Source organism: Papaver somniferum, chromosome 8 (assembly GCF_003573695.1).
Source record: "Papaver somniferum cultivar HN1 chromosome 8, ASM357369v1, whole genome shotgun sequence".
Taxonomy (NCBI): Eukaryota; Viridiplantae; Streptophyta; class Magnoliopsida; order Ranunculales; family Papaveraceae; genus Papaver; species Papaver somniferum.
In genome coordinates this window covers 130,455,531-130,478,556 of record NC_039365.1, presented here as the reverse complement: position 1 = coordinate 130,478,556, position 23,026 = coordinate 130,455,531, and the positions used below count along the sequence as shown (strand labels likewise).

General features: G+C 39.0%; 2 protein-coding genes across 2 annotated transcripts; one reads left to right on the top strand and one right to left on the bottom strand.

Moving 5' to 3' along the window:
* The first annotated feature begins 2,162 nt into the window (after positions 1–2,162).
* On the top strand, positions 2,163–3,834 carry LOC113306041 (golgin subfamily A member 6-like protein 22). Its single transcript, XM_026555027.1, has 6 exons — positions 2,163–2,203; positions 2,282–2,284; positions 2,368–2,549; positions 2,661–3,127; positions 3,275–3,350; positions 3,422–3,834. The coding sequence occupies exons 1-6, from the start codon at positions 2,163–2,165 to the stop codon at positions 3,832–3,834; spliced, it is 1,182 nt and encodes a 393-aa protein (XP_026410812.1).
* A 3,161-nt stretch (positions 3,835–6,995) lies between these two features.
* Positions 6,996–7,832, bottom strand: LOC113306040. The gene has a single exon (XM_026555026.1). It carries the CDS (start codon positions 7,830–7,832, stop codon positions 6,996–6,998), a length of 837 nt encoding a protein of 278 aa, XP_026410811.1.
* Between the last annotated feature and the right edge of the window lie 15,194 nt (positions 7,833–23,026).

The window sequence follows — 23,026 nt, the reverse complement described above, 5'->3', positions numbered from 1 at the left end:
TCGTCTTTGTCAGGTCCCAGGGTTACATCTACGAAAAGGGGGGATCCACCGAAGGGTTCTCGATACGCAGTTAACCGTCCTTACGTTCATCCTTCTTCCCAACGCGCTGAACCGACAAATGTGCAGTGTCCTTCTTCTCAGCGTGTTGAACCACTGAATGTGCAGTCTCTTCGTTCTGTTGCCCAGTTACGATGCCTTCTCAGAAGCCTAAGGTTCCACAATCTACCGTTCCCATGAAAGAATCTTCTGCTAAAGGTGCTACACCAAAGGCGGACCTGTCGAGGAATCCGCCAACCAAGAGAAAAGCTTCGGATATGATTCCTCCGAAGAAACCGTCGTCGGTCAAAGCTGCTAGTTCTGACGTTGCCCCGGTTATACGAAACGTCTCGGTTTCCAATAAGAAGGTTACTTTTAAGCATGTTGATCTTGAAGCGTTCAAGATAAAGCATGGCCTCGAGACTTTTGAAGTTAAGTTTTATGCACCGGATGATTATCTTATTTATGATATAATTGTGAACTATAAGTATGATGACTTCCATTTGATGACAATCGTGGGGGCCTTCGAAGCTGGATTGATGTTGCCTCTGTATAAGTCGGGGGATTCTTTTTATTATGACATTCTGGTCCATCGTGAGGGTTCCACTCCTCATACTCACTGTCGTTCAGTGGTACAGCTAAGTGTAAATTATCTATATACGTTGAAAGAGTGTTATCTTCGGAGTAAAGGCGAGACGACGATGACGTGATACGTTCCCAACCCTGCTGAGAAAGATTGGTATACTCCTGAGAATTTCAATACTTCTTTCGGGGAATACGTTAATGGTAGAAATCGTAATCCATGGAGTGTAGGTCTTCGTACGATTGCGTCTTCTCAAGGTGAGGTTCGTCTTCTTAGCGAAGTGAGTGACTCAAAGCTTCGTTACATCCCTGGTACTGGAGGGACTCCTTATCAAAGGTTGTTCCCCAAGAATGAAAGACTCAAGCGTGATCATGATTATGAGTGGCATGCCACCGGTATTGAATTTTTTGGTCCTTGGGCCTATGGTTGGGTACCTGGTCAACATGGGTGGCGTCCTGTTGCTGGTAGTCAGCCTCGTGATAGTGCTCCATCCCGCTATGGTGAGTTCTGCCCTTGGAAACTAAATTTCGCTGGCATGAACTTTGAGTATGATGTTGATGTTGTTGATGAAGAGGAGAGTTCCTATGCGGTTCTTCCTTAGAAGAGTACTACCACTGTCAAGGTATGATTTTATTACTTATAAAAGTATGTTTTTTTATGTATGTTTTCCCCTGGAATCAGGAGTTGATCAGGTGCTTTGTCGCAGTCTTCGAAGAAGAAGAAGATCGGACCCGTTCAGTCTTCCCCTGCCGGTGAAGAAGAGAAAGAGATCCCCGAGGTGAACAACCAGGTGAATGAAGAAGAGAACTCTGATGAAGATAATACCGATGATGAGGAGCGCACATGTACTTCTCCTCCTGGTCACGGAAGTGCTGCAAATGTTGGTGGTGGAACTGGTGGAGAGAAGATTATGTCTGATGCTCGGGTGAACGATCCTCCCATTGAGTCTATGCAAGTTCAGGGGAACGAGGACGCTGATCATCTGTCAGAAAATCGTAACCAAGAATTTTCTTTTGGTAAAATTTATTCCGCTGGGGATCCGGTCGATATTACTGCTACTACAGGGATACCTTCAGATTTTTCTCTGCTTTCACCAAACGATGAATGTGATGTTCTTGCGCGGAGGGGGGGTGGAGGGGGGAAGGAGAAAAGGTAGATGAGGAAGATGATAGCTATGATGGTGAGGACGCCGAAGTTCGTGTTACTAAGGAAGCTGAGGCCAAGAAGAACTTTGTTGGCCAAGGAATCGCTGCTGGTGATGGGTTCCCCGCTGGTGCATCTTTTGATAGTTTTGAGAAAGTTATGATGCACGATGGAGATGATGCGACCTTTGATTGGTTGATGAAGAAAGGCTTGATGTGCGTGCCCAATCTTTCCCCCGTAGTGCCTGGTGATAAAAATTCCGACGCCTTCACCCGTCAGAGAATGCAGCTGGCATCCCCTGATGAGGTTGCTGAAGTCTAGGAAAAAGATTTGGTAGCTACATCGTCTAGTCTTCTGGTTGATCCTCCTTATTCCATTGCTCATATGATGGACATAGCTGATGGGTACCAGTATGGTTATCCCTAACAGCGTGTTCTCGAGGTAGGCGATCGCAGTTATTAAGTCGAGGGATCCGATGTCCTTTTCTTAATGATTTTCATGTGGTTGTTCCTTATGCAGCTGGTGAGGAGAGAGCACTGCAATCATACCTTGTACCAGTTCTTCAAGCCGAAGGCTCTCAAGATGTAGGGAAAATTGCGCCACAGGGAGGAGGAACTGAATTCTGCTGAGGCGGTCGTTGCTGCTAAGGATAAGGAGATGTTGGAGTTGAAGAATCGACTGAAGGGGAAAGAGCAGCTTGGTGCTTCCGAAGAGAAACTTCGTCTTGAACTCGCTCTTGTTCGCAGTAAGTTGGAGAAGGCTCATAGCGAATCTTCGTCTTCTAAAGGTTCGTCTTTTTTCCTTACACTCCTCTTTCGTCATTTTTCCTTACACTCCTCTTCGTATCTCTCTTTCGTCTTCTTAGTGTGATGTCTGAGTCTCCCGGACCTATCTTCAGCGGGTGATGTCAAAGAATTATCATGGCTTCGAAGTGAGAGGACTCGCCAAGCTTCTCGGATCAGAGAGTTGGTGGAGAAAATTAAGGATGAGGCTGATAAATGGAACGGCCGGGCCGATGAACATAATGAACTGGCGGCACAGTATCGAGAAAGACGGGAGCAAATGGTTGATATGCAGAACAGTTGGAATGCCAATCGTCGTCAGTTCAATGGTGCTTTATTGTGGACTCGTGAGAACCTACGGGAGGAGCGTGAGGATATTTCTCGTCTAGAAACCAAAGTAGCAAACTTGGAAGAAGAGCTTCGCCAGGATCGTTCATCCCTCTATCCTGATATTAGGGGTTACATCCAACGGCTTGTTCGGGAAAGGGACGATGCTAGGGAAGAGGCTTGTGCCTTTAGTAACGCTTTAAGTACTTCTCGGGCCGATGTTGTTCGTTTAATCAAATCTGAGAAAGATCTTGAAGTTAATATGTATAGGCTTACTAAAGGGATAGAATAAATGAGTGATGAAGTCAATCGCCTTCGTCGTTTGGACTCCATGAAACATGTAGAGTTGGATGAGTGTCAGTTTGCTCTCACAAATCTTTGATTGGATTATAAGAAAATTTAGGACGAGTATTATTTTCTCGATGAAGCCCGGGACGCTGTAGTTAATGAATATGAGATAGATTCGTCCAGTGTCGAAGGTATACCTTTGTTTGGACGTGGGCGGTTTCATAATTTTAATTTTCTAACCCATGTGTGCCTTCTTTTTCAGAGCTCGGGGGACATCTTAGCCTTGCAAATGAAAAGCTTAAAGAGGCTCAATCTTCCTTAGTGCACCAGCAGGATCAGACTAAGTACTACGAAGGGTTGGCTAGATCTCGAGACGACGCAGCGAAGGAGGCAGCCAAGGAAGTATCCCGATTGAAGTCTTCATTTTCGCAGTATGAACTCAAGGCCGGCGTTATCGCATATAAGGCTCATTGCCAGCTTTCCGAAGAGGTTAACAATACCTTGACCAAGATCGAGCAGAGCCTTCTGAAGGATCATGGCATTGTTAAGAAGTACCCTCGTCGTCCTATGCCTGAGCCCGTAACCTACACCTCCGATCGTTCTTCGGGAGGAAGTGTCCCTTCGTCTCAGAAGAAGAATCCAGCTGATCACGTCGAGTCGTCCAAGGGGAAGTAGGTTTCTATGTTCATTATAGAAAGTTGATCTTTTTTGATTACTTGGCTTCAGGCCATTTTTTGTGTATCTTTTATATTTCTTGTTTAATTCCCCAAACTTGTAATCAACTTTTATGGAATGGATCAGCGTTTGTTGGGATATGTACAACCATGATTATCTGCATTGTTAGTTCATATAACCTTTTAGATAGTGAGCCTATATAAATGTTGAGAAATGATTAAGTAATTAAAAGTGTTTGAAAGCAATAACTAAGGGAGGTACCTTCGTCAATGACTTCGGACCTTTCACCCCGTCGGCTAACCCTGGGCCAGAGGATTACCGAACGATGGGGGTTAATGCAGCGTTCCCATACATGTGATGCGTTATTCAATTATTTACATGCACCCATTCTGCTGAGCCACTGCTTTATCAATTGGTTGGGTATCTCTTTCTACTGGAATCCTTCCTCATGGTCCTACACTTATAGACGTTGATAGGGGAGTCCTTAGAGATCAGATATAATTACTTTCCCCAATAGAGTTTTTGCAAAAGATTTGTTTGATTGACGTGGCGATGTCTGCTACTCCTCGACCAGAGATAGAAACATGTCAAGCGGATGCGCCATCTTCTTCTTCTGGTATTCTTCATGCAGGTGCAGAACTGCATTTCTTCATGTAGGCTTGAGGTATTTTGCATTCCAGGGGTGCCTGAGGATTTCACCTTTCAGGTTACGCAGATAGTAAGATCTGTTCCCTGCAATATCGTGTATTATAAATGGCCCTCCCCATGTTGGTGTTAATTTGCCCCACTTTTTCTCTCGTTGATATTGCGGTATAGTCCTTAGCACATACTGTCCTTCTACAAAATTTCTAAGTCTAACTTTCTTGTTGTACTCTCTTGCCAATCTTCGTTGATAGTTCTCCATTCTTTGTAGCACTGTCTCCCTTCGTTCTTCTAGGTCATCGAGACTTTCCAACATCATATCTGATGTTAGGTTCTTCTCCCATGCTCCAGTCTTCGTGGTTGGCATGATAATTTCTGTCGGAATGACTGCTTCTACACCATAAGTGAGAAAGAACAGGGATTCACCGGTGGCGGACCTGCGTGTGATTCTGTAAGCCCATAGCACATTATGCAGCTGTTCATACCACCGACCCTTGTGTTCATATAACGATTTCTTGAGGATAAGATCCAGAGTCTTGTTTGTGGCTTCGGCCTGGCCGTTACTTTGGGGGTAGATGGGAGTCGATTTGTTCTTCCTGATCTTAAAGGTATCAAAAAGCATGTCTATATTCTTTACTTGTAGATGCTTACCATTGTCGGAGACGATTTCTGCAGGAATGCCAAATTTGCAAATAATGTTCTGAAAAATGAATGTGAATATGTCCACGTCTCTGATTCTGGCTAGAGCTTTGGCCTCCACCCACTTGCTAAAGTAATCTACAGCTGCGATCAAGATTCGTCTTTTCCATGACCTTTCGATCAGGGGCCTGACGATATCTACGCCCCATTTTGAAAATGGCCATGGGCTATCTACCAAGTTTAGCTTCGTTGCTGGGGCGTGGATTCTCTTAGCAAAAGGCTGACATTCTTCACATCTTATAGACATCCTGGCTGCATCCTGTATCATTTGCGGCCAGTAATATCCTTGCATCTTGGCCTTGTCGGCTAACGATCTCATTCCGTTGTAGTTGCCCGAGTCTTCATAGTGGATGTCCTTAAGGATACAATGTCCTTCTCTGGATAAACAGCGTAATAAGGGACCGAGAAAGGACTTCTTATAGAGAACTCCGTAAAGAAGGTCATATCTCCCTGCTTTTGATTGTATTATTCGGGCCTGCTTCAGGTCTGCGGGAAGAGTTTCTTATTCAAGAAATCGATGAACTCCGGTTCTCCAGTCCTCTTCGTCGCTGAAATCCTCATCCTCATTGGCTCGTGACAGGATATCATCTTCGACAAAGACCTCTTCGATATCTTCTCCAGCATCATCGTCAGCGATGTCCTCCCACACATCGTCTTCAAAATTTGTAGCGAAGGATTGTTGCGGGTTGATCGAAGGTTCATATACTCTTGTTATCTTGATGGACTTGACGCTTTTATCCCTTAGCATAGATGATATGTATGTTAAGGCATCAGCATGCCTGAGGTCTCTTCTACATAGATGTCGGAACTTGATGTTGGATATTTGTGATGCTAGGGTCTGGACTAGAGCCATATATGTTGAGAGGGTCTCATCATAAACATTGTATTCCAGCTCCACTTGTAGAATGACTAGTTGTGAATCACTTGTTAGGCGTACGTCCGTTATTCCCATTTATATTATGAACCGAAGAGCATGTACTACGCTTCGTACTCCACGATGTTGTTGGTATGCCCCTTGAACTCTAGTCTTAATGCGTGCACGATCCTATCTCCGGTCGGGGGTGGTGATAAAGATGCCTATGCCCGCTCCTTTTTTATTCCTCGATCCATCAACGAAGACCTCCCATCGTCTTAAACTTAAGGGCTCGAGTACATCAACCTTATCTTTATCTTTCTCTTCTGCCAGTACTACTTGGTTGTACCCAGAATATCCATCCATGAATGATAATTCTTCGTACCCTTCGACGGATTCTACCAGTTGATCGATGCTTGGGAGTAGATAACTATCCTTCGGACATGCCTTATTGAGGTTGGTGAAGTCGATGCATATTCTTACTCCTCCGTTCTTCTTTGGAACGATGACCATGTTCGAAATCCACGTTGGGTACTTTACTTCCTTGATGAATCTAGCTTGTAATAGCTTGCGGAGTTATTTCTCAATCGCCTGGTGGTATTCTGGTGCAACCTTTCGTACTTTTTGTCTAAAGGGGTTCGTTACCGGCTTTATACGAAGCTCGTGCTGGATTATCTTCGGATCAATTCCTGTCATGTCTCCTAACTTCCACGCAAATATGTCCGCATATTCCTTGAGTAAATTGATCAGCGCTATTTCCCGTTTTTTATCCATTAAGGTTCCTATCTTTATTATCTTCGGATTCTCTTAGGTCCCTATATTGATCTCCTTCTTGGTTCTACAGATGTGAATGTAGGTTTTGGTTCCCCTAGGAGAGGGACATTCTTTGATTGCTATTTGGTAGGCTCTTCAGCCCCCTTAGCTGTTGAGGTACCTGCCTCAGTGTTTAGAACGGTGCTTTCATTCGTCAAGTTTTTTCCTGAGATTTATTCGAGATAAAGGTCAATTGCCTTGTCCTTGGCGGCCGCTTTGTTTTGTTTCTCCGGGACTTCCGTTGCTCATCTTGTTCATTATTGAGTTGGTTTTGCAGAGCTTGACATTCTCGGGCTGTAACCTGATCTCCTTTAATTTCCATTACCCCTTCGGGCGTTGGGAATCTAAGGTATTGGTGATACGTTGTTGCTACTCCTTTGAGTTTGTGTACCCATCTTCGACCGATGATGGCATTGTAGGGAGAAGGAGCATCGACCACACTGAACCGGGTTTCGATCTTCATTTGTCCTGCCTTTACTTCTAACACGATGTCTCCCAGGGGCTTCGTTAGGGGGCCGTTGAATCCATAAATGGTATAATAAGAAGACATCAGTTGCCCATCATTCAGTTCCATTCGTTTGAACATGTCATAAAACAGAACGTTGACTGAACTCCCACCGTCAATCAGGATCTTTTTGACGTTACATCCTGCTACTGGTAAAGTGAGAACTAGAGGATCATTGTGGTCCTCCATGTCTTCTTCGATATCTTCAGCGTCGAATGTCATTGGTGCGTTCATCCATTTTTCGTGCTCATCAACTCCGACCTCGTCGATCTTGTACAGCTCGCAGTAGTCCTCGCATTGTTTTCTGAATCTTTTTCCTGCCTGGGCAGTCATAGAGGGTCCGTTGGATTCGGAGCATGAAATGGTATTGAGTGTTCGGTTACCCTCAGGTAGTTGGACTTGCTTGCTTCGTTTTGCATTGTCATCGATTTCTGCCTTATGAACATACTTCTTGAGGTCACCAGCGTCAATCAGCTTTTGGATCATTATTTTGAGGTTCTTGCACTTTTCGGTCTGATGCCCGTTGAAGCAGTGGTACTCACAGTAGTCCCTAGATTTCTCGGACCGAGGTGCTGCTTTCCTTTGGACCAAGGCCACTTTAAGTTCTCTCGATCCTTAATCTCCCTTAGGATGCGAGTGTAGTTGGTGTTGAGCTTCGTATACACTTGATCTTCGAATTTCCGATCATCACGTTGACGATCATCCCTTCGTCCTCTTCTATCTTCGTTTGTACGTTCGGCCTAGGCGCCTCTCTTGGATCCGCTGGCTTGTTCCACGGAATTAGTCTGATGTGATCTTTGCGTTTGGGATCTAGGATTCTCCCGCTGGATTTCTTCCAATCTAGCGTGCTTTTCAATGATAACCCGAAGATCTCCTTCGGTCGCGGGTACACTTCTATGAATTTCGACGAATAACAGGCTCATCCTATCCAATCCCTATTTGTAGCAATTGATGGTGACCACCGTAGCTACGTTCCCTATTGCTTGAAAGATTCTATGCCACCTATCAATATATTCTCTGATGGTTTCTTTGTATGCGACTGCTAGCGAGAAAGCTTGTCCATCCCGGTGTTGACAGCCTTGTTGTACATGTAGGTTGTCAAGAATTTCTCCGTGAGATGGCTGTAGGAGTCTGTAGGAGTCGATAGAGTTGGGTGGTAAGTTATCAAACCAAGATAAGGCTGATCCTTTCAAGCTTAAAGGAAAATATCTGCAGAGGACCGCATCGTCCTGGTCCCATCGAGCCAAAATACGATTATCATATCGAAGGTGGGCCGCGGGGTCGCTGGATCCATCGTAGCATTCAAACGCTGGTATGGGACACTTCTGGGGAATGAGAGCCTTAGCTAGGTGTGGAGTCAACAGTGTGGTGCTGACTTACCTCATCACTTCTTCTAGTCTTCCTCCTCCTTATCTTGCTTTCAATTACTTGATTTCAGCCATCATATCAGCACGAAGGTCCTCCATTTCCCGCTGGTGATCCTCTCTGCCTGTGGATCGTCCATCTCTTCGGTTCTCGCTATCGAAATAATCTGAATCCCCGGGGACATAGTCTGGATCCGATAATCTATTGGCAGGACTTCGGTTTAATGGATCTGGAATGTTGGCGTTTGTTACGATGATTCTTCGGTCACGATTGGGCTCCGGTACTTTTGAATTTGCTTCGTCATGTTGGCGTGCCGCTCCTATGCTTTGGGTGATCCTATCCTTGAGATTCTGATTTTCTCGAGCCATCAATGCTACTGCATCTGGGTATACCCGCTGGTTCTTCTTTAATTCCTCGAGCTCTACCATCAGTTGAGGGGAATGGCTCGATCCTTGGTTTGGGGTCCCGGTTCGCACCTTCCCTCCAATGGCCACAGTATGACCTTCGTCTATTGTATGGATTAAAGGGGGGGAGGATCGGTAGAAACTACTGGCAGTTCCGCGTGTGGGGGCGCTGGTTGTTTCACTGTTAACAAGGGTTGAGTAGTTGGCAGAGCTTGGTTCTGGTCAATCGTTGGTGGCATTCCGAAGACCGGTTGTTGCATCACCGATTCATCAAATCCTTCCTTTTGTTCATGGGCTTGGGTAGCTGCTATCGTCTTTGCTGCGTCGGCTTTGGATGCTACAACTTTGAGGGCCGCTGCCGCTACGGTATTGGCATCTAACGGTGAGGTGATCTCTGCGGCATCTTGCTTCTGATTTGCTGCCTTCGACTTATCACCCTTCTGCTTGCTGCGTGTTACAACTGGAGTTGCCCTCGGTGTTTCTTTTGACGACGCCTTGGTTTTTCCCATGTCTTTCGTTTTCTCCATCTTCGATTTTCATCAAAAACGAAATGTTTTCGAAGAACAAGATCCACAGTGGCTTTGTTAGCAAAGTTAATCCAAAGAAAGGGGCAAATACCACCGCGTATAACTAAAGATTTTCAAGAAAAACATCTCGGGAAACACGACGAGTGATAACGTAGATCCAACAATCGTAAACATAGATCTATTCATAAGTCTGAAAATACTTTTGCGAAAACAGGCAGGTCCAAAGGTTTTATGCCTGAGAACATAGGTTCGATATATGCTTGTTAAAAACAACACGACAAGAATATTCTCCAAGGATGATAAAAACTTGAACGAAATGGTTTTGAAGACCTAAAAGGCTTGAGTCCGGAAGATATTTCCTGTGAGGAAAAAACTTAGATCCAAAAGGCTTTGGCTAAAGCAAACGCAGGTCTGAGGGTAAATATAGATCTAGAAGGTTTTTGTTAAAGTAAACACAGATCTAAGGGTAAATATAGATCTAGAATATTTTTGTTACAGTAAACGCAGATCTAAGGGGAAATATAGATCTAGAAGGTTTTTGTTAAAGCAAACGCAGATCGGAGGGGAAATAATGATAGTTTCTCAAAGCACTATTATTTGGGGAATAACGCTGGGAACCAAAAAAGTAAAATCACAGGGGAAGATAAATCTTTTACCGGGACAAGAGTCCCTATTTCTAGCGCCAGATTGTGAAAACAAAAATAATGACGGTATCATCGTATCCACAAACAAAGTTCGCAATCATGATATAACAGACGAAATGATAGTAACATAATCGAAGTTGCATAAAAAAGTAAAAAAGGGAGCTCTGAGACTTAGGGCTCGTCCTTGCTTCTTATCATAGGGATTCCTACGATGATTTAAAAGATGCATGATGTAAAGAGTACGAAGACTATAAGTGCATAATGTAAACGAGACGCAGATTTACGTAGTTTAGCACTAAGGTCTACGTCCACGGGAGTTGGTGTTTTATTATGTTTCAAAGTTTACAAAGATAGTCCAATGAATTTGAGTGGGGGATGAAGCTATGGAGGAAATAAAACTCATACTTACTCTTACAATTTCTCTCTTCTATCTCTATGTTACTCTAACTAAAAAATGGTTGGCCCCCTCTCTCTTAGTGGAGAGGGGTATATATAGGCTTGTTTTGTGGGTCTCGTTCTTAGAACACAACAATCCTTATCGTCTAGGTTACTGTGTCATCCCGACGCTACCTTCGTTATGACCCATCGTCCCCCAACGGCATTATGCAGAAACGAAGGCGAGCCTCCTTCTTCTCCATAGGATGTTTGACACGCATCCTATGCTTGTGTCATTTAATGCGGGTGGTTGGGGTAGCCTGCACGCGTCAGGCGGCTGTTTGGTGCCCCTGTCACATCTTTGTCTGCAAAACTCATCCCTACCCTTGATCTTGGATCTTCCTCAGGATGGAGTAAAGTAAATCCCTCAGCCTTCTACGGTACTTCGCGGTAGCTCATTCTTCTGGTGCCCCTTGATCCTCTGTCGTTGGATGGGTCTGATGATGAATAGATGTAGATGACAGATGCCCCTTGGATGTTAAGACGTGGCATCCTATCATGATGTTCAATCGACGTCTGCCTTCCACGTGTAACTCTTTCGACACGTGGCGGACGATAACTTATGTGTATACACCTCCCAAAAACAACAACGACAGAAAATATTACGAACGAAGAAATCTAATCTTACTCGATAAATAGATTAGCCAAGCGACATATCCACATGACTAATCTTTGATTTCTTCAAAGGTATGCACAGTTTTTTTGTTTTGATTTTGTGCTTATTAACTTAATTTTGGAGGTTTTATTTATTGGGTTATAATCTTTATTCACATACCTTGACTTGTGATTTTGGTTTAGTGTGAATCCACTAAGAATAAATAACTAATATTTTTTCTATTTTGATTTACAACGCCTGTTAGCTTATGTTAACAGCGGCAAGATCTTCAGCTTCATTGGTGTTGTAGTCTTGGATCCATGGCTTCACCGCCAATTTACTCAAGTCGAGCTTTGCTCCCTTAAATCCAAGTAACAAATCTAAACTCTTTTTTTAGTTTCTTTTTGATGAGATGGTGGTTATCATTAGACTATTTGATCTCCAACTAAAGGTAATTTATAAGATAGTCTGTGTTATGTGTAAGATCGGTTAGACTCATCAGTTCATGTTTGAACCACATAATTCAAAGCATGATAGTCAAGTTTGTTTACCGTCTATAAATTTAACGATATTGTGGATCAATCATCTTGCTATACCAAAATGCATGTACAAAAAACGGTGCGTGGATCATTATAAATAATACACTAATGGTTTTCATAAACGTGTTGCAGTCGTCTTTGAATAATTTCCTATTTAAGTAATCTTTGACATCATACTTTTTTGTAGAGGTTTTTGGTGGATTTTGGTATTGCTTTCTTTGTCTTCCTTTTTCTTTTTCTGAGACCAAAGATTTGAATGTCTGGAAAGATGGCATTTAAATGTTCAAATGGATATGTTGTAATTCTGCAAATTTTATAATGTAGCAGCACATGTTTTGAAATGAAGAATTTTAATTGTTGATGTTTTTTGTTTTTTAATTTAGTTACTGCCAACCAGGAGGATTCGAACATAGGTAGAGAGCTGCTGGAGGATGAGTTTTATGTCCTTATTGAATGCATAGAACATACTTTTGGTGGTGTGAGCTTTAAAGTAAGTGTTTTCTCATTAGTTTGGGGATTTTGGGTTTGATATTCTGTAATAATATTTCCAATGTTGCAGCCATTTTTGTGAGGGAAATAATCAGTTTTACTCTACTTTTATTATTCCACTAAACTATTTAGCTTAACAAGGAAACGTCATGATTCAAAATGTTGACATATTGAACTAAGTCCACTTATATGTCAGAAAAAGTGATACCACACTGTAAATTATGGATGGTAAGTGTCTACGGCAGATTCTAATGGTGTAATCATGAAAGCTATCAAAAAAATTTTGTTTCGTGTTCATGGTTATTTGGCACTGCATTTTTATGATATATCGGTATTACTATCCAACAATTTTCCCACATAAATTTCTATGTAATAAACAAGCTACGTAGAATTATTTTGTTTCACCCAATTTATTTGGTCTTATTCTGATAGTGTCCAAATGGTGTTAAAGTATGTTTTTAAGAATAACAATAGTGATGATATCTCTTTTAGTTGGTTCCAGTTTGTGATGGCTGTGTTTTCTACAGGGGTTTGGATGCAAGACCATCTTGCCATATCATAGTGCCTAAAGGAAAAACACCTATTGAATTTTTGGATATTGATGATAGAAAATTCACTGCAGTGGGTTTACCAGTCCAGTTCATGTAGGTGTACCCATTTCATTATAGTTAAACCACCCTCTTGCTTGTCATTGGTGTATCACGAAAGTACTCACCAATGTGAGGGTAAAGTGGACATTCCTATAGGTAGGTTATTGAACTACACTAAATTCTCAATTATCATACTTTGTTGAAGTGGAAGATGTTGGCATTTCAGCTTCATAATCAATGTACTTAATCCGTAAACATGATTATATAGAACTCATAGGCTGAAATCATGATACACCCTAGTATTTACATGCTCTACAACATCTGAAATAGGTATGAAAACAATCATTACTTCCTGTCAATAGCTGCACATAATCTCTAATAGTTGCACAACCAACACATAGTAATTTCTAAATTGATTAACATCAGTAAGAGCAGAATAGAAGCATGACACATAATTCTATATGTATAAGAAGAAGAAAACATAAATCATCAAGTAATTAAGGGTTCAATGACTTAGCTTCTACTTCTATTTCCTCTTGCTTGATCAAAGGAAAATCACAAAATTCTGGATATATACAAGAGGTTAGAAGAATGCTTAGTCATCACTTAAGTATGTATGTGTCATCCAACCTGTCCATCATTAGTTGGATGACAGATCACTAGGTGAATCATGCTTAGTCAACATGACACCTAAGATATCCTTAATCTAATCTTAATTCCTTGATTTAACTCTAATCTTTCCTTAATCTGGCATATACTTAATCCAGCTTAGATTAGAACTAAACATAGATTAGCTTAACCTAAGCCTAATTTGTTGCTAAACCAACATAAAGTCTAACATCTCCCACTTTGGTTAGCAACAAATTCTTTATTGAAAACTACAAGCTCAAGATAAAAGCATGTTAGCATTCGACTTTGAAGACCTGCACACCATTTAAAAGATGCATACGCCATTTCCATAATCAGAAAACTAAGACGTACAACAATTCTAAGCTAAACTTTATGCATTCAACTGATCTTTACAACAATGATTTGTATACTTCAAAATTGAGTATTCTAGATGATCACTTAAAAGATCGTTCGTCTCAATTAATGGACTTCTATATAATCATAATTGAGATCATTATTTCTGATGCTAGAGATTATCCCATGATCTCAAAAGATTTTCCAATGTCTCATTTAAGAGACTTCTTTATCTTTATTATTACAACTGAGATTGTACCTCATTCGAGAGACTTCTTTAGGTCTTATTCGAAGGACTCTTTAGTCTCGAAATAGTTGTATATCTCTGCCATGAGATTTCTTTATAATCTTAACTTAACATTTACACCAATGTCTCAATTAAGAGACTACAGTAAAAATAAATTCTAAATGATCTCCGAAGAAATCTACACCAATATCTCAAATAAGAGATTACAGTAAATGTCTCAATCTTAACTGAGATATGCCAATGTCTCCGTCAAAAGACTACCGCAAGTTCTTTACGACCTCAACTGAGATCTGCCAATGTCTCCGTTGAGAGATTACAACAAATGATCTACACCAAAATCTCGGCTAAGAGACTACTATAAATGATCTCAAAAGAGATCTGTTAATGTCTCAATTAAGAAACTACAATGAACTCTTTATGATTTCACTTTAATATCTCACTTAAGAGACTACATCAAGATTCTTTATGATCTCAACTGAGATGTGCTAATACCTCATTTAAGAGACTACAACAAAGCTCAAATTCCTTATGAGATTTCTCCGAAGAGAATTTTCTGTATTTTTCTCAATAATATAAATAGCAAGAACACATGTAAGTGATAATGAAACAAAAAAATCATACTCCCACTGTTTTGTGGAATTATGCAGCTATCTATACTTAATCATTCTATGTTCAGATAGTATGAATTTGTTACAACAACAACAACTATCTCTGTTTAGATGATATTAACAACACTAGCATATGAAACTTCATATAATTATAAATCAGAACTACCGATTGTCATTGAAACTTTATGATAATAAAATTATGAATTCAGACTCAATACACCACGACTTCACCTTTGGGTAAACTTGTGATATACTAAAGTCCTAACAAAAAACAAGACTAATCATCCTATACACAGTACTTAACGGACCTTTTAAACCTTTGGGTCGAAAAGACCTATCATGTACTATGTATAAATAGATTATCTTGCTCCGTTACAGACGTTCAAGCATGATTAACCTTTGGGTATCGTCATACGAAAAACATCTGAAACGCAATTTTACATAGTCCTTTAGTAACGAAATATGTAGCTTTTATCAACTTCCTAAGTATCACTTTGGCGACACATGGAAACGATAAAAGTTACATCAAGACTACTATAATCATCACTTGTTCTCATTAAATTTCTTCCATCACTCTCAAAGCATCATTTTGTAACGCTTAGTCGAGTAATGAAAAGGTACAGATTACATATAATTACAATTTTCAGAAAACTGAAAATCGAACGACATAGATACAATAAACTAATATACTATGAAGTTCAAATAAATATGCACTATAAAGGAGAACATACCTGAAGCTTGATGCTGAACATACCTTCATAATAATCCAGATTCTGATGATTGTCATAAACCCATGGAAATCCTGAGAAGAGGAAAAACTTTTGCTCCCACTGAACCAGGGCAGTGCTCACGTCAAAAACATTCAGAAATCAGCCACCGGTATGACTAATATTTAGCAGACCCTTAAGTTAGGAACATTGTGAGGCTATTCTGCTCCGATGATCTGAGAAATATTACCCACAGAGGTATCACAGAGAACCTATACAAGAATGGAAATTGGTGAACTCAGACCAACTCTTCCAATGCCAACCCAAGGTACTTGCTCTTTAGTAGAGTGCACCACCTGCAAGACTAACATCCAAAAACAGAACAAGTCCAAAAACTTAATTGCTATCTTTGATCTGTATTAAAGGTTTTGTATTGCGATTCTTCTTTGTAAGTCTATAACTGAATCTGATGAATCAGTGTTATATGCTCATACAATATCTTCATGAGCAATGGAACTGTATCTTTGAGTGCTACTTTTAGAGCCTAAACATCAGCTGGTGGCTTCTTCCAGCATATCCCCAATAACCAACGGAAAACTTTGCCCACCTACAACCATTACTTGTCCATATGAGGCCCTGTAATTGATGGTCTTGAAACAGTTGGAGTAGGCGAAACAACCATCACGATATGTCCCATTCCTACAAGATAAACTTCACCAGGTTGTGTGTAGTATTTAGAGTTGTCCTTGCAGTTTTCTAAAGCATGCACAACCGAAAGATACACGCATTCCATATCATTAACTACAGCTGCCATATGCAGAGCAGTTACATTCATTTCCAGCAGCAAGCAATACTTTAAACAACTCGTTGTCACTGATGTGCAACCTTTATATTCCTAAACGACTGCTGCACAATCTGTGTATTTCTGGATCCATTATGCCCCATTTTGAAGTTTGGAGCTTGATTCAAGCACAGTGACAGAGGTCAATGGGGAACACACACAAGAACACTTCCAATAGGTAACTAAACCAAAATTGTATTCTGTATACACCCTAGTTGAAGAACATGAAGTAATTAGGGGAAATAGAAGTATAATGTTGGCATTTCAGCTTCATAATCAATGTACTTAATCCGTAAACATGATTATATAGAACTCATAGGCTGAAATCATGATACACCCTAGTATTTACATGCTTTAGAAAAATCTGAAATAGGTATGAAAACAATCATTACTTCCGGTTAATAGCTGCACATAATCTCTAATAGTTGCACAACCAACACATAGTAATCTGAATTGATTAACATCGGTAAGATCAGAATAGAAGCATGACACATAATTCTATAAGTACAAGAAGAAGAAAACATAAATCATCAAGTAATTAAGGGTTCAATGACTTAGCTTCCACTTCTATTTTCTCTTGCTTGGTCAAAGGAAAATCACAAAATTCTGGATATATACAAGAGGTTGGAAGAGGGCTTAGTCATCACTTAAGTAGCTATGTGTCATCCAACCTGTCCATCATTAGTTGGATGACAGCTCACCAGGTGAATCATGCTTAGTCAACATGACACCTAAGATGTCTTTAAGCTAATCTTAATTCCTTGATTTAACTCTAATCTTTCCTTAATCTGACATATACTTAATCCAGCTTAGATTAGAACTAAACATAGATTAGCTTAACCTAAGTCTAATTTGTTGTTAAACCAACATAAAGTCTAGCAGAAGATACTACCAGTTCTGTTGCTTTTGTAGCTTTAGATAGCAAAGGTCCAGAAGATAGTTCAACCAACTGCATTCAAAATCTTAAGCGTTTTATAGGTAAATTAGGTTGATCAAGCATATTCACTCTCCCTAAAACATTAGGCGTACAATTTACTACCATAGAATAAATTCGCACAAAGAATAGTCAAGAATCAACAAAATCTAGCACAAAGAAGACAAAAACAGGGGATTTAGCTGAACTACAGTCTTCTTTGTTTATACATGACAATTTTAAGTCATCAAAATTTGCATATGTAAGTTATCAACTAAAACTTTGTGTTTGTAATTATTATTATTTTATTTATTTATTTTTTATCTAGGAATACTATTGGTGTTATTCAAGTTCATGCAAGAATTATTTTGGTTAATCTGTCGTCTGAGTAGTTGTTTTTATATTTTTAAATGTATAACTAAAATTTAGGCTTTCATCACTCCTTTATTAGCACCTTTTAGCAGGTAAATTGTTTTAAAAATAATTTTGCTGCCATCAAGGTGTCTTATAAATATCCATTATGGTGTTGGTGTATGATTTCCATAAAATACACGATGGTGTGACATTGGCTTAAGTTATTTACTTACCCTTTTAATTTGCATTCTTTTTTCTATAGCAAGGAAGTGAGAAGGGATTGAAAGATATGAACAATACATAGTTTGAAATATTTAGTCTCCTAAAATGCAAAAGCAAGCTGCAGAGTAGATTGCTTACTGTACACTTATGTAGAAAAGAGGTGCTTTACAAATCCAATGATGTGGTAATTATGCTCTTAAGCAAGATGACAAGGCAAGTGTATAGTTTGATCACACCCATGGATATGGTGTTAATTATAAGTTGTACCTAGCGAGGTATGTTACTTAGAGGTTAGGCAACATATCATATGCGTTACTACTGTTGCATTCTATAGGAAAGGTCCTATTTTTGCATTCTCATCGTTAATGTACAGTTTGTTTAAATGTAGTGAGATTAGGAAAGAAGACAGAGGGGCGTTCAAGCGCCAGCCTTAGTTTGCAAACTATGGAGGAGCTAAACGAGTTCTGGGAAATACAGATTTTACAACAACCTGCTCTGGCTTCATATACTTGACATTAATCATGGCTAGGGGTCCACTAAGACATTCTCATTTTTTAGTCAGTCGGTTAATTTTTGTAGCTAGCAAAAGGTTGTATAGATTAAATTACTAAATTTGCTTACTGCAGGATTCCGTCGAAGGAAAAAAATGTGCTCTTCAGATTTGATGACTGATAAACCTCTTTGTCTATCGGTGGCTTCTTCTTGGTGTTGCTTGGTAACTAACCTTTCCAACATGTTTAAGAAAGTGCCACAGTTTTTTTTAAAATTAATTTAATGCCACTAGTTTGACCTTTTCCGTCCCGTATCCGTTAGTGTATATGTGGCAATTATTCAACCTGGTAAAAGACATTTACACCCTCAAATTACCTTACTATAGCCGAGTTGAATCGAGTCGCCTTAGTGAGTTAATACCGAGTTAGCTAAATCAAGAACAACAAACTATTGGTACTCCATCATCGTACAAATTTGCAACATCCAGCCATTGTCGATCAAAAAAAAAAAATGCAACAAGCCATTCAAATAATCGTTTATCTGCCATCGACCACTACCACAGGTCATTTTCGACAGCAGCACCACAAACCCTGCTTCATTGTCTCTGAATTTCGAGAGAAACCCAAATCTTCAACATATACAACATCTTCTCGAATTCTAACTGTAACCCTAATTTCCATGTTCAACTTCTCGGACAAAATTCATGCCTATGCCAAACCTCAAAATTAACTCAACCCATTCTTACAGGACCTTTGCATAATTGAATTGCACCAATATCTCGGCCATTAATCTCCAATTTTATAATGGAAACATCATCGTATCTTCCATTTTTCTTTTTCATTTAGCCTTCTGCAATACTCGAATTCAATCAACCTTAACCCATCTTCTCAGTATGCAGCCATGGATCAAGACAAACCCCATTTAATCATCTTTTCATTTAAACTCAATCATATCTGAATCTTCTTTGAAATCCATTGATGAGATCCCAATTTCATTACCGATTTAAAAATCTTCTTTTGCTTCCTCAACAGTAAAATATGTGATTGAATCTCCATCTACATCCTCTTCACAGTCCACCACCCAATCTACACCAGAATCACCATAACCCTACCTTTCATTGAAAAAGCTCGGAGAAGAAGAAGGGAAGGTCACAGTAACAACCTAGCTTTAGGTTTTAGGTTTATATGTCGGTGAGGGTAACCAAGTAAATTTCATCAATTTTTCATCTTATAAAATGAAATATAGACCGGTTCTAATAAGATTGACTAATAAAGGTGAGTCTTGACAGAATTTATAACAGTTGTGGCATTTTATATATTTTGAAAAAAACGGTGGTACTTTGTTAAACCGTAAAATCGAAGTGTGGCATTTTGTTAAAATTCCCAAAAATATCCATTCCATGGTTGTGGTGTCAGTATGATGTACCTGCCCAGTAAGAAGGAAAATGGAAGCTAGCCAGTAGTATTTACAATGCGAAATACAATAAATAAATGCAGTTTTGACTTATTCGGGTAATGCTTGAGAACCTGATGCAGTGCTTGGTGAAGTGTCCAAGTTTTCAGGTTAGGTGGAAAATTGTATGTGATTGTTTCAAAGGTTCATTATTATTCCTATAGTTTATTATGTAAAGATGAGGATTGACTACTCAGTAAATATTGAATTACAGCTTAATTACCTGGGAATCAGAAGATGAGTAACCAGATGTAGGAACTTCAAAGGGTTTTTTTGTCAAAATTTCCGCTGTTCTAAAAGGGTTTCTTTCATAAAATTGTATGTGTTCGAAGTCTTCAGATTGTTCACCTGTATACTTTGTTTCGTGGTCGAATTTCCACGTTTCTGTTGTCCTATTGCTTGCTACAAAATGCTGATAATTATATTTAAGTTCAAAAATATTTTGTCAATATTTGAGCTAAATTAGAAGGTTAATCACCTTTGCTTTTTTAATAGCAATCATAATATTTTGAATATTAAGTTTACCATGGTTAGCTTTTTTGATGTTGCGCAACAATCCATTTGAGTCTGATCTAATTATTGTAACCGGAAAAAATTGGGAACCGGAAAAAAAAATTGGGGAAAAAAGGGAAAATAAGTAAAATATATGAAAGCCATGAAAGCAAAAAAAAAAATAAATTTGTTTTGTAATGAAAGAAAATGTACAGAAAAACAAAAAAGAGGCGAATTTGTGATAAGAAGAACATGAGATTAGGTGATAATAACCAGAGAAACAAAAATGTAAAGTGGACAGAGTTTTGCATTAGTTTCTAAAATGGGTGCGCTGCTGGAAGATTTGAAAAATGCATTTAGTTGTTTGTTGATTAACATTCAGAATAACAATGTCACCGGTTTAAATCAATCTTTGCTATTGATCAGATTTTAACATTCCAAATAACATTCGGAAAAATGCTAAATTTTACAACCTGTTTATACGAATAAACCAAAGATAAAATAACAAGTCAAACTTTTGAAGAATGTCTAACACCCCATCTTAAAACATTGTGAAATAGTCTGTGCCGTTACGGCACGGGTGATTCCCTAGTCATTAATATTAAATATGTAAGGATAGCTATGCTATTATCAAAAATGATGGATAAGGGGTAATGAATTTTTTTTTACCTAGTGACCCTATTTTAACACCATTAGGTATGTCTTAGAACATTTGATTTTTTTTTCTTTTTTCGAGTATGCCTCAACAGGATTCGAAATAAATTCTCAATTGCTCAACCCTAAAAATGTATCGCTTGATGGGCTCACAATCATTTAAAGTGGTGGGCGCTAATTACTTGGGCCCAAAGTGTTCCAGGAATTTCAAAACATCTAGAATACAAAACAAAACTTGGCTAACTTAGGCTAGATAAAGAGCGGCCGAGATTTGTCTAAAAGGGATAAATCTACGGCCGTGGTTTTCTCAACTAGCCATTACAAATACTTTATTAATTAGTATCCTATTAATTGCTCATGATGGATGATTAATTAATTTTTCACGATAAATGTTCATTTAATGAATCTAATAAATACATATTTTTATTAATAAATAAGTTTATTAAAAACTATATATATATTGATCGGTAAAGAATTTGGTGCTGGCGAGTTTCGAACTTAGGTAACTGGTATCATCACCCAATGATTTTGCTACTGTACTACAGTGACCCCGGTTAAACATTATATTAATAATTTTTAATGGTAGTAGTGAAAGGAGCAGTAGGTGGTGAAAACAGTGGTGGGTATTTGTGAGTGGTGGAGGTGGTAACATTATTGGTGGTGGAAAAAATAGTGGGCAAGGCTAGTTTTTACGTAAGGTGGTGGGTGTTAGTGAATTGTAGTGGACAATAATAGTTTTGTGTCTTTATAAAATGGGCAACATTTTATTGTGATAGATGTAGTTGGCTGTTTTTAGCACAACTGGTAAGAAAAAAACACAAATATTTTGAGGAGGATACTAAATCATATAAGACAATATGATCATGACCGCCGGATCACCCAAATGGGATCCCAGCTATTATAGTACCCGATCGAATAAATCACGGTTTTTAGTATTAAAATAAGATTGATTGCATTTCCAAAATACAAAACAAAGTTTGGACAAGTTAGGCTAGATAAAGAACGATCAAATTTATACTTGCACAACATAAATCTACCGCTATAAATGATCACGTTCAATTAAAATTTAATAATAAATATTCAACTAATATTTCATAATAAATGTTTTCATAATTAATCAAATGAATATATTTTTGTTGATACATATTAAATTTATTTGATATTAACCATATCAGTGAGCATTAATAGTGGTTATGATAGTGGGCAGTGGTGTGGATAATGGTGGTGGATATTGGTGAGACTGGTGGAGTGGTGACGATAATGTGGTGGTAGTAGGGTGAGAAAAGAGGTCCTAAGATAGGTAAATTAAGCAGTAATGGTGGTTTTGATGGTGGGTGGTGGATCGGCGGTGGGGATAATGGTGGTGGGACTGGTGGAGTGGTGACGATAATGTGGTAGTGGAAGAAGTAGTGGTAGTAGGGTGAGAAAAGGTGTCCGAAGATAGATAAATTATTTAGTCACCCTTGGTTATTTTTTCTTTGTTTTGTTTTAGTTTGATTTTAGTTTCCAAATTATTTTTATTATTTTTTAAAATTAAAACAATTTTTAAAGGCCAAATTTTTCCAAAAAAGAAGATGTTGTGATTTTAAGATTTTTCGGGTAGAAGGCAGGAAGAAAAATGAAACCTATAAAAAAATTGACCAAACACAAGGCTACACGCGAACTAATTGTAATCGTTTTGTTACAAGTTTGGTGAATGACCTTTCATGATATTTTTTTGAAGTAGTGAACAAAGTAATGTTTTACTGCCCAAATGATTTGCTCTAACGATTAACTATGTTTGTCACAAAGGGTTGTATGGCTTGCATACACAATATTAAAAGATTCGAGGATAAGGAACATTTTATTAACCAACTCCTCAAAACATTTAGACCTGGATCGATCGGTTTGATTCTTCTCAGACAATTACGACATGTATGAATCGATGGATACATTTGAAACTCATATCCTTGCCCGTGCCGTTACGACACGGATTGAGAACTAGTCAAGAGCACAAAACACAGTTTGGTTAAGTTTGTCCGTGTAAGTGGCGGTTCAGATTTGTTCTTGAAAAGATAAATCAATGGCTGTAATTGATCCCATGTAATTTAATACCCACTTAATTAATTTTTATTAGGGCCATCAAAAGTCAGGCCCGAGATGTTTTG

Excerpts from the sequence above, each read along its gene's own strand:
- LOC113306041 (XM_026555027.1), top strand. The coding sequence starts at position 2,163 with ATGGGTACCAGTATGGTTATCCCTAACAGCGTGTTCTCGAG. Across the intron at positions 3,128-3,274 it reads AATCTGAGAAAGATCTTGAA|GACGAGTATTATTTTCTCGA; the intron begins GTTAATATGTAT and ends AAGAAAATTTAG. Across the intron at positions 3,351-3,421 it reads AGATTCGTCCAGTGTCGAAG|AGCTCGGGGGACATCTTAGC; the intron begins GTATACCTTTGT and ends CTTCTTTTTCAG.
- LOC113306040 (XM_026555026.1), bottom strand. The coding sequence starts at position 7,832 with ATGATCCAAAAGCTGATTGACGCTGGTGACCTCAAGAAGTATGTTCAT.